Source organism: Eurypyga helias, unplaced genomic scaffold (assembly GCF_000690775.1).
Source record: "Eurypyga helias isolate BGI_N326 unplaced genomic scaffold, ASM69077v1 scaffold1647, whole genome shotgun sequence".
Classification (NCBI taxonomy): domain Eukaryota; kingdom Metazoa; phylum Chordata; class Aves; order Eurypygiformes; family Eurypygidae; genus Eurypyga; species Eurypyga helias.
Genome location: NW_010263447.1, coordinates 1 through 12,592, shown reverse-complemented (window position 1 = coordinate 12,592; position 12,592 = coordinate 1). Strand labels below are relative to the sequence as shown.

At 38.2% G+C, this 12,592-nt stretch overlaps 1 protein-coding gene across 1 annotated transcript; it reads right to left on the bottom strand.

The window, feature by feature from the left end:
- Positions 1-1,346: 1,346 nt before the first annotated feature.
- On the bottom strand, positions 1,347-11,593 carry LOC104512863 (structural maintenance of chromosomes protein 5-like; the record flags this gene model as incomplete). The annotated part of the gene is made up of 7 exons (XM_010156021.1): positions 1,347-1,588; positions 4,352-4,447; positions 4,569-4,748; positions 9,838-9,957; positions 10,163-10,267; positions 10,674-10,769; positions 11,468-11,593. Coding segments are annotated over 7 exons (864 nt in total), but the record flags the coding sequence as incomplete, so codon positions are not given.
- Between the last annotated feature and the right edge of the window lie 999 nt (positions 11,594-12,592).

Genomic DNA, 12,592 nt, shown 5'->3' with positions numbered 1-12,592 from the left:
TGGGCACTAATCCTCATGGAACTTATTTCACAGTCAGACAGAGCTCCATTGATCAGCAGTGGCTTGTGATATAAGAATGTGTAATTCTCTGTTCTCTTAAAGGCTTATATATTTGAAACAAGAATTACAGACTTAACTTTTAATACCTAAAACCTTTAAGATACTAGCTTTTATTCTGCAGCAGGTTATTTTATTTTTAACATTCTAATGTAAAAAGCCTGACATATCAATTCTATTGGCAAAGTTCACTGACAGAATGTCAGAAAAACTCCCAAAAATCAAGTAGACACCAGATTTTGTATAAAATTCTATTGAAAGCTACTCCCGCCATGAAAGTAAGGGTATTTGCAGATGGTGTCCTGGGATTCCATAATTTTTACATGTTAACTGTAGTGTCATTTTCTTTATAAATCATAGTCTTCACAGTTCATTATTAATTTTTTTAATATCACTGACTAAATAACTGGGACTTGATTTTAGGTATTCAGCATTCTGTTGATAACATCTGCACTCAAATGCTTTACAGCTATGGCCAAAACTCCACTGATTAATTTTATGGCTATCTGTTGAAAAGCCATTGTGTATACAATGCAGCTGAAGCCCTGTAAAATGCCTCCTGGGTTTAACTTCCATGGGAAATCAGAAGGACAATTTTCTCCATTTATTACCAGAAATATAAAGTTTTACTTTATGGAAAAAAAAAAAAGTTATATATTGCTTAGTTTCACTTCTGCAAGCTAACTAGCTCATTGTTTCAAAAATGCTTCTTCGTCAGCGTCCTTGCTGAGACAGACTTGCTAGAAAAATAAAGACCTTACCCTTCCTGGAATACAAAATGGAACATTAGTGCAAAAATAATAAAACCAAAGTATATTATTTTAACAATGGTATATTCTTTATATTAACTTGTGGTATATTTTCACCAAAAAAAACCCCAATGCACAAATCATTCTCTTCCTACACATCATCATCTTCATTCATTCATTAAGTTTCCATTTCAACAGGAAAAGTTTGGACAGCATCCTAAACTGTGTTAAGGGAACATTATTTACCAAAAGCAAATTCCAACTTTGGGGAAAAAACAAACATACAAACAAACAAACAAGCCCCAACATAGAATAGTCCAGTGAAACCTAGAAAAATTAACTGTACTTCTGATGCTACATTACTGATAAAATAGTAGAATACAAGAAACTTTATTTTTATTTAAAGCCACTATTGAGAATAGGTAGGTTCTTTGGAGAAAGAGGCCACTAGGAAAGATTTGAAAACTGAAATCATACACTTCAATTGTTACACTTGTATACAAGTTTTAAGAATCAAAGTTCTTCATCATCAATTCTTTGCAGGTTCTCATGTTTCACAGTTTCTAGTCTTGAAAGCCAGATGTTCCACAAAGTTCTACAAAACCATTATATATATGTGTGTGTGTGTGTGTGTGTATGTATCACTGTTCATCCATCCTTCCAAGTCGTCTCCGCCGCCTACAGAAAGATTTTAAGTTCCATTTGTTTGCCTCCAACATAAAAGGTCCATTGTAGACAAACAACACTGTCATCTTGTCATTGTAAGTGAGATTCTGCAGGAGCTGGTAAAAAACACAAAAAACAAAAAAGAAATATCAAGAAGAGATGTTTCCTGTTACGTAAAAAAAGGGGAAGAAGGTCTATGTAATGCCTCTGATCTCAAAAGGTTAGTATAGCAGGATTACAGCGTTTCTGACAGATGATGTATACGTGTTCCTAGAAACCCCACAAAGAGACTCCACTCAAATTCTTCAGGCAATTTCCATGCTTCACAGCTCTTACTAGAAGAAATTTTGTATCTAATGTGTACCTTCTTGCTGCAAATGAAGTCATTACTATTTTGCTGTATCCACAACTGGCATGGAATATTGGCTGCTTTTCTTTCAGGAAGGACAGGGAATGAGGTAGTTACTTGAGCACAATTAATTATGTCTCTCTTCAGGCTCCTGCACCTCCAAGCTAAGCAATTTCTGTCAGTGGAAACTCAAAACTTGTTAGAAGTAGCACTGCCATCTTCGGGAATAACTACAGCCACTGTACTACTTTTCTCAAATGTAACAGTCAAAGTGGAACACGTACTGTAGTCCAAATCTTGTCAGGCACAAGCTCAGCAGACTCAAAGTCATGCAAGCTGTAGGATTATCTGCAGTGCTCAGGATGACTTTTCACAATTCACTTGCAGTTAATGCTCAACTTGTCATGCACAGTAACTTCGGTATCCCCAGTCACTTAGGAATTTACACTTTAGACCAGATGCTGTTGTTGATTTTTCCCACTTATATACCAAGTCTTATGCTTGTCTGTGCTGGAATATATCCTGTTTTCAAATGAAGTTACCTAATCTGATTGTTCTGAATTCTAATTTTCCTCTACAGCAAAGAAACATTCACTCTCAAACTGGTGATTATTTGCATGTTTAATAAATGTAATCTGTTTCAGCACAGACTGATACTTAAAATACTGATTTTCAAACCAAAGACTCACTCCTAAGGAACACATTCAGTTAATCTACTCATTCTGACAGTGAACCACAACTATTCAGCATACATTTTCCTAATCAACTCTACTGCATTTTAACCTATACCCCTTCCCCTCCGTAGCTAGTGGATACAGCTGGGTAAAGTGTCAACATGCTTAAAAAAACCCCTAACAGTTTTTCCTGTATCCACTGGGTACATTCACAAATCTTAGCTTAGTATGACAAACTGGCGCATTTCCAGTATGTGATTATGTACTTGCTTTCTAGTAAGCTATGACATACAGCATAGGCTCAGAAACTGCAGGTAAGCCACTGGAACAGCAGAATCTGGCTTTCTCCTCAGCTTGCTCTTTAATTACCCTCTGATGCAGCCCACTCAAACTATCTCATTCACTAAAACCTTTACATGAAAGGCCATCTCAATTATGTTCTTTGTGATAGGTCATTACAACTTCACTATGTTAACTGTGGTGATCACCTACTTGCAGCTGATCAAGGGAGGGGAGAGGCGGGTGGAGAAGTCTCTTCAAAACACCATCTCTTGCTGCTGAATAGTGGTGCGACACATTCCTTATATTACACATTCTTACCATAATGCTAAATTAAGCCTTACTTCTGCTTTCTCATTTTTACTCTCACCTTTCTGGGTACCTCTGCACACTCAGTTTTCTTCTTTGTCTATTCTTAGTAAGGTGACAATAAGCACAACTTTTAAAACAGACTCTGAACCCTAGACAGTCATTTTCTACACTGCCTTGTATGTGGGAAGCATTATAGTTGGTATGGCTGTCTCTGTCCTTTCAACATCCAAACCACAATCTTATTTCTCAAAGTAGGAGAGAGCACAGAAAAGTGGATCTAATAAGGAGAGAAACTGCAACACAAAAGGGGATAGGTAACACACAGATGAAGTAACATGGACAGGAAACGACCAAACTGTGTGGAGATAAGTATACTGCAAGATCAGAAGGAACAACAAGCATGACCTTCCTCATATTTTCAGTCAGGTAAATGCAGTAAGGTGGCTTTTCTCAGGTCCTTCAACTGCTATTTACAGAAAAGAATAGCACATACCAGTCAGATTTTCTAAAATACAGTGAAGTACGGGATGCAGGAGAACAGGTATCTTAATAATCTTAAGAAAAAACACACAGTCCATTATTGAATGCTTACCTCCTTGGTCTACAAGTAACTTTTACTTGTTCAGTCTGTCTTGGATCAAGTTGAAGGTGAACAGTCACCCTACTTACTAGTCCTTTCAACCCACAGCATCACTCTGCTACTTCACCTTTTAAGTCAATTATATATTTTTTTAAATTTTAACAGAAAAACACAATTAAGCAATGATCGTTCTTGAATGAAAGGTCCTTTTCCAAGCCATTCTCCATGGAGGAATAGCACTGACTTTTCTGAGCTTCTAAGTCTCAGATTATTACTTAAATAGTTTTCCTCTATTAATATGGCACTCCTCTATTTGTCTAACGTCAGCAGCACTTGCCTGACTTGTATGAAAGTTGGTCTGTGCTACAGTCCCAATTCTGTGTAAGCTAGAGGCATTACATCTGACAGCCTTGTTACATGGTACCCTGTTCACTGGTCATTAACTTGTGATACTTGCAGAGAAGCTACAACCCCAGAATGTGCTTATGATGAGATGAAACCTCGTGTAAGTTGTCTGAATTCCTGCCAGGACTGTCCTTAAAATGGACAAATTGTCTCACAGCTACCCTTTAATATTAAGTTTCTAGGTAAAACAGAGATACTGTACAGTGTTTATAGGGATATTATCCCACAAAACTCAACTCTCCCACACATTAAACTTTCCACTTCATTTCCTACCACGCACCTTCGGTGTAATGAAGAAGTACTGAGACGTGCTTTCTTTACAAGCAGTTTTAACAACCATTTCAAAAACTCTTCTCTCATTCATTGGATCCATTCCCTAAAAGACAAAGAAAAAACCAAAATCAAAAACAAACAAACAAAACCAAAACCCCCCGTTTTCTCTACTGTCATAAGCAGCTGTACAGTAAGAGGTTGTATGCTGCACTATAAATCCTCACCTGATTTATTTCGTCTACAACCCTGAAAGGACATCTGTTGAGTTCCTGTAGAGCCATCAGGTACAACATAGTGGAAACACTTTTCTCACCTCCACTCTGATGATAAGGATTCAATTCATGAAGTTCAGTGCTACTGTGAAATTTGACTCTAATGCGAATCCCATACTTGTCGTACTCCTCCTATAAAAGCCAGTACCTGTTAAACTCAGTTTCTCTGTACTACAGCTTATTTGATAATGACATGCAAATGCAAGGAAATTTACGTCAAATGTTCTACCACGGTCCACAAACTACTCAGGTTCAGCAACAGCAATATATTAATTCTGTTTCATGGGTTTTCCTTAAATCTGATCTATTTTTGTTAGATAGAAAATTGTAAATACCAGTCCCTCCTCATGACAAGGATTTGGTAGATTCTGAATTCCTGGTAAGAAAGATTTCATACATAGTAAGAACATCAACAACAACAAAAAAATCTTGTCTAGAAAAAGGAGAAAGCAATGTCCCTATAAATTCCACTCATCAGAAAAAATGCATTAGGGTACATGATGTAATCAAGTTGAACAGTGGGGTGAAGGGGAATGTGTGCATGTAGGTTAAGATGGCCTCTGAACCTCCTCAAGTACAAGCAGTCTAATTAAATCCTTCACTTTTCCTCCACTAGCAGATTTGGATACAAAGCCCCTGCAAAATCCACCATGACAGATATTGCCCTTTCCTACTCAGTCAGGAAAACCACACAGAAGGATTCTGACCCTGGCCTTTTCTTTAACAGAAAACTGACAGTTGTCAGCAGTCTCAGGCAATGACGCATAGGTGTGGGGTAACAGATGCAGTTCAAAAGAAGGCGCATGCAAGGAAATACAGTCACGATTCGAGGAAAAAAGAGAAATTTTCAGAGTATTTGCTAATATTTCTGAAGTTCAGGTAAGCTCAGTGCAGGAATAAGAATGCAGTACCCAGTGCAGAAAGTCCACAGTGATGGCTTACTGTTTGGCCTGCACAAGACACAATCTTTATATGCACCTATCAAGTTAATGAGAGCTACAGGAAAGATTCCAAAGTTTCAGGAATATGAGTTCCAAGAGTTCTATCCATATTCGCAGTGGAAGCATAAATCCTGAACTTGGAAGCCATGGACTCACATTCTTCTAATAACACAACTGTAATGCTTAGGACAGAAGAATGGAGTGGAGGCAATTCCTGACGGTTACTCACAGAATAGACTTCTAGATTTAGAAAGAGCAGTTGTGGCAAAGAGACAATGAGGAGCCTGTCCCATAGAAGCTGGCACATGCCAGTTTGGTTTAGACTGCCACATAGCACAAGTCATCAAAAGATGCATGAACCTGGGTGACCTGGCAGAGCAGAGTCCCATTGTAGGGCTGGCTTTTATGAAGCACAACAGTGTGTAAAAGCCACCATGAAATAAATAAGCCATAACATCTTCAAGTCTGAAAACTGCCATAAGGAACTTCAAGTCCATAGGAAAAATTATGAGCTTCTTTGCTACCTTCAGGTCTTGCTTTGGGATAAGTACATACCAGACAGCATCTAACATTTGAGATGATCTATCAAATCCTGTCAGATCAGTTTATCTGCTAAATCAGAACAGCAAGCCATCTTTTAATGTTACTGGTATTTTAGTACTCCTGCAGGCAGACAAACACCCTCAGGACTGGAAAGTTTAAGGTTTTATAATGGTATTTACTTTCATATACTACAAACCTCTGGTGCTTCTGGTGTGCCAGTATTACATAAATATGAAACTGAATTCTTGAGGCTGAGGCAAATGCATACATAACTTAGGACAGAATGAAGGTGACCTGACACAGTTATAAACTCAAGCACCAACTTTTTTCCAATTTTGAAGAGAAGTTACCTTTCTCATTCTTGATGTTTTCCCTGTTAGCAATGGGTTGGCACTCCCAAAGACAAACTGAAGACCTGTCTTGAGAAGGAGTGCTATATGACCATGACAGATACACTCGAACAAAGCAATGCTTAATGGAACTAAATGCTTAATGCCAGCTCAATGTCTGAGTGGAGACCAGAAACAAGTGGTGTTCGTCAGGGACTAGTGCTGGGACCAGTGCTGTTCAACATCTTTGCCAGCAACCTGGACAGTGAGATTGAGTGCAACCTCCGCAATTCTGCCAATGACACCAAGTTGTGTGGTGTGGTTGACACACTGGAAGAAACAGATGCCATTCATAGGGACCTGGACAGGCCGGAGAGGTGGGCCTGTACCAATCTCATGAAGTTCAACAAGGCCAAGAGCAAGGTCCTGCACCTGGGTTGGAGCAACCCCAAATGCAAGTACAGGCTGGGCAGAGGAGAATGAATTGAGAACAGGCCTGACAAGAAGGACCTGGGGGTACTGGTGGATGAAAAGCTGAACGTAAGCCGGCAGTGTGCGCTGGCAGCCCAGAAAGCCAACCGTTAACAAGAGAAGTGTGACCAGCAGGAAAAAGGAAGTGATTCTCTCCCTCTATTCTGCTCTCATGAGACCACACCTGGAGTACTGCGTCCAGCTCTGGGGCTCCCAATATAAAAAGGACATCAACTGGTTGGAGTGAACACAGGGAAGGCCATGAAGATGATTAGAGGGCTGAAGCACCTCTCCTACGATGAAAGGCTGAGTGAATTGGGCTTGTTCAGCCTGGAGAAGAGCAGGCTCCGGGGAGACGCTATTGCAGCCTTCCAGTACCTGAAGGGGACCTACAAGAAAGCTGCAGGGGAGACTTTTTATAAGGACAGGGAATGACAGGACAACGGGTAATGGGTTTAAATTGAAAGAGGTTAGATTTAGATTGGACATCAGGAAGAAATTCTTCCTGGAAAGGGTAGTGAGGCACTGGAACAGGTTGCCCAGAGAAGCTGTTGATGCCCCATCCCTAGAAGTGTCCAAAGACAGACTGGGTGGGACTTTGAGCAACCTGGTCTAGCAGAAGCTTTCCCTGCTCATAGCAGGGCGGTTGGAACTAGATGATCTTGAAGGTCCCTTCCAAACCAAATCTTTCTATGATAAAACTACTTGCAAGCTGATTTTCGTTACCACTGAATTCTGCCCCACTATGGATGAAATGTATTATTTGATATTTAATGCAGCTTATCAGGAGAATAATTAGCTTCTTGGATTTGCAGACTGTAGTTTGATAGCCATGCCTCATAATCAGCAGCCCAAGAAGGAAACTCATGGGGCATGTTTTTAAAACAAATTAATGTTGCTCTACTGACCTTTCTGGAGGTGGTATTTTGCTAAGGGGAGCTAGTAAGACATTTGTCTCATCAGTGAAGATAACAGCACCATAGCTTAAATAAACTTTCTCCATTTTAGTAGGATTTGGTACTTAACTGTCAGGATCAGTCTCAACAGACCCACAGTCTAGCTTGATTATGGCCAGGAACACAGCATAGTGGAGTGAAAAAATATCCTTAAGTTCACAATTTAGTTTCTGTTTCTCCTCTAATGATACTTGCAGAGCTTTTGCTATACTCCTGGGAAAGCAATGCGGCTGTGGGACATCAAGAGCATAGTGACTTAATGCAAGGAGAAAAAAAATGGGACCTAGGCCCGTTATACTTTCAGATGCATTAGAAGAGACTGAAACTAGGCTCGGAGAAGTTTACAGGGTGCAGGCTGGAGACACAAAGCTACAAAACCTCCATTAAATAAGATCCACCCTGCAGCACAGCCACAATGGCAACAGAAAGTCAAGCCTTTGTTGCCAGACTACTGGGATGACAGACGAATTTTCCAGGACCTGCCAAGAATGATGCTCAAAACTCCCTGTGGGAATTGAGGAAGGTGAGGGTTATCACTACTAGCACTCTGAATTCTGGTTAACAAGTGCTACCAAGGAACACTCACTGAAGTTCCTGCTAGAATGTCAAGGAAGAACCTAGTGAAGTGTTTCACACTGTAGGTGCTATCACCAAGGACATCATCAGATCTCAAGGCTTCTGCAGGGCAGGCTAACAGAGGCTTGAACTTCCGTGTCACAAAAATATTTCTAACAATGATAAACCTGCCTCAAGTGTCTCTCTCTTGATATTTACAGGTCAGGGCAAAAAAGTCTCCTGCACAGAAGAAGGGTAAGGAATCCAAGCTCTACAACAGATTATCCACTTCTCTGTATTACAGGTGTTGACCTCTTGAGGAAGAAGTTAGTCATTGTCACAGTGCTAGTATCTAAGATCTTAAACTATTTGTGACATCTTTGCAAGAGAAAAGCAAGACCTTCCAAAGAAGACATTCAGAAAGACACTACAGACTTTGTTTTTAAACTGCTTTACTGTTCTTCTGTGTAATCTCTCCCAATTTACTTTTAGATAAAAGTGTTTGTGAAACATAGATCTGACTCTCTAGGTAACTATCAAAAAAACAGTAAAGTCCTACTGTTTCATAATACTGGTTTCTATGTAAACATTTTTATGCAGTTCACGTCAAGAGCTTTGTCAGTCAATATTCTGCCCCCACCAGTAACTTCAAATATTTTAAGAAAAGCTGCTTGAGTAACTTACGAGAGCAAAAAAAAAAGTTCATCAACTTTCACTATTGTGGAGTCTATGCATGACATATGAGACTTAAAATCATCATTACAGAGGTCACTTTAAAATAAAATACACAACTTCTCTTCAGCCCACTACACTGCATATTTCTCCCCAAGGTAGTATTGATGTTTTAAACTCTTCATTAGAGGTAAACCCTGCCTATAAACGTTACTAAGAGTATAACAGATTGGGACAAGTGACTGTTACTTCCAAAACTGACAAAATGCCATCAGACTTGAGTAGAAACAGCTTGTAGAATCAAATCAACACAACACTAAATAATAGCAGATTTAAAATGTAGTAGATAAAAATAGTAGATTTAAAAATAGTAGATTTAAATGGTAATAGAATAGCACAAATTAGCTAAAAATGTCGAATGAAATCACTAACTGGATAAATCTGAGTTATAGCTAAAGTAAATACAATGCTTCTAACTGAGCCCTGTAAGTTGCAAGAAGCTTCCAAAAGTCAGTTGGCTGAAGTCCTATGCATCTGGACAAAGATTCACTTTCCTTCAATCAGACTGATAAGTGGGTTCTAGAACAAAAAGAAGTGTGTTCATCCTTTAAAGTAATCCTAAAAGTTATTTATTTCCAAAGAACACGTTTCTTACAATCCAAATGACAACTTACTGTTTTTTCTCTAGCAATATACAAGCAAAAGATGATGCATGAAAATACGATTATTCTTCCATACAAAAAATAAATCATACCTCATTTTCCACATGAAGATCAACCTCACCAACGCATTGCATAGAACTAAAGAAGTTACTGAACTTTTCATTAATTTGCTCAATCAGCTTTTTCAAGGGGTTTAGCCACCTTTCCTTGACCTAGAAGTAGACATATCCATGTAAAACCATTTTTAATAACTGAATTTTGGTTTAGAGATGGCATTTAAGTTAAAAAATATCATGATCAGAAGCCAAAATTTCAGTTTACACTAAAGAACACTTGTGATGTTACCCTTTATTTCTGTACATACAATTTATTCTAATAAAGATACAGAGATACAGAAGAGAGAATTTCAACTATTACCTGTGAAATGTTTTGTTTATATTTATCCAATTCATTTTGCTTCTCCTCTAGATATTCTGTCAACTGCTGTATTTCTTGTGTTTGCTTATTGTATTCTTCAACAACCTGTCAGAATGAAAAAAAACCACCGAGCAGTCAACAAAATGTCTGCCAATCCTAACCCTGACTGTAAAAATAACACAATACACTGATTCTGTTCAAACACAATTATATAGATCATTGCACTACACACTGAACAAGATATATTTCTAGCTTTAAAGCAAACAAACTGTAAAGTACTGCTATTTCAGGTTACTTCAACTTTACTTTTTTTTTTCTAAAAGTTAAAAGAACACACTGTTCTTTTGGAAGAACCTACTTAAAATTCTAATAGATGCAGAATCTGGCATTTACAGCACATTGTTCCTGCTGTCTAGCTTATTATACAAAGAGATCTATCATACAGTGGGAAGCAAGTACAATACGGTTGGAGGGGGAGGAAGGAAGGGCAGAGGGAAAACAGTGAACATACCGAAGCATCCAGGCCTGTGAAACAGGAAGCCCTGGTTTTCTCTTCATTTAGAAAAGCATCAATTTCCTCCAATGTGGTTGGAAGAGCCTGAAAAGCCTGCAAGAGCGAGGATGGATGTGTTACTCAGCAATGCTAATGAAGGACTCAAGTATGCTATAAGTAAATTGAACAAGACATAAAAAATTCTATTAATTTTTAAGCAGTGTGTCACATATTCAAAATTTAAGACAGTAAGCTTCCCTCACAAAACTAGTCTGGACCGAGAAAGGCGGCTAGAAGCGCTACTACATAACAAAGATACACAATTAATTGCTCCTTAGTTGTCTACCTTGTGCAGGTACTGATGATTACAGGCTTGGTATAAGCCAGGGGCTATGCTAGTTAAGCCATGCAAATACTTCCAGAGGCTGAGAAGACCTCCAGGTAAATAGATTGGGCCCAGATTGGTAAGTAGGTAGGCCCAGATTTCAGTTCTTTTGTGTTGCTCTATTAGAGCAACAAGCTAGAAAAATGGGGCATTTAATTATTTTTGTGAACAAGACTATGGATTTTAATTGAAATTTCAGATAAAATTTTCTCTGCCCTGCACATGAACAAAATGATAGTCAGAGGATATCCCTGCACTCTTTTAAGGCACTTTAAAAGGGTGATGATATATGTCAACAATAACAGAAGTACATGTGATCCTTTACTGGTGGACTTCTAATATAAAATATGTATTATTTGCTGGAGAAGTTAGAATGGTGTACAACATCCAAAATCTAAGTTATGTGTATATTTGTTTTTGTACATACAGTCTGAAATTCTTTCGGAAGATACTGGTCCGGACTTAGTTTGCAGACCTGTCGAGCTTTTTTCAGCAATTCCTTGCAGTTCTCTGTAAGAACTCGCTTCTTATCATTCATTTCACAAAACCGTTGCTGTTAGAAAAGACATTAAAGATATTAAAATAACTTTCTGTTTTACTTTATTATAGATTCTTTCATTTATATAGAGATATATCTATAATTTATTATAGATTATATAATTCTATTTTTTTGCTTTATTATCTGATTCTATAGATTTCCAGAGTTTATATTAGCATACTGGCAACCAACAACATCAGAATCAGAGAATGTAGGTGAAATCATACTGCTTAAAGATCAAAAAATCTTTGTTTCAACACACAGAATTTATTCTGCCTCTGCCTGAAGTCAACAGATGCCAAGATAAACTGATTAAAAGATGTTCTGGTAATATAGCTGAATGTATTTTCTCTCAACTGGACAAGTGTGCATGTAGATTCAATATATACCTTAAAACAGTCTATTTTAAAGGAAATTACCTATAAGCCAAGCCACAACTACTGTGAGACTTATTTAGTAGCTCTCATTTAACTGTATTTATCTGCTTGGGAGAACACAGTGTGCATGATGTACACTAATGGTATTTCAGCTGAAATTTTATAGAGTAAACATCATATTTACACAATCATAAGTACTTTCTTTGCTGTTTCATATTCTACCTCTGTAACACAGACAGCAAATTACATCATGGAAACACAGGTAATTTTTAAACTAGTGCTGAAGAGTAAGTAAAAACCAGGTACAGTTTCTGGTTTTGAACAGTGGTCTCAAGGCTAAACTCTTTGGAACTTACTACACGTTAAGTGGCCATCCCAGACCTATGACTTTAACAGTAGTTAAAATACAATACACTAAATATGATACCTTCATGAAAGACTAACCTAAAGATTATCTCAAATAAGCAGTATTCAGGCAAAAAACCTGGAGACCCTTAAGTATCTCTTCTCCTCTGGCCCCCAGAAATCTCACTCACTTATCTCTATACAGGTGGTCCCTACTGCTGGCCTGCTGCATATAAAACCTAAGTTGGCTGTGCTTGGGAGTTATCATGGTATAACTCCGGCTAGCAAAATA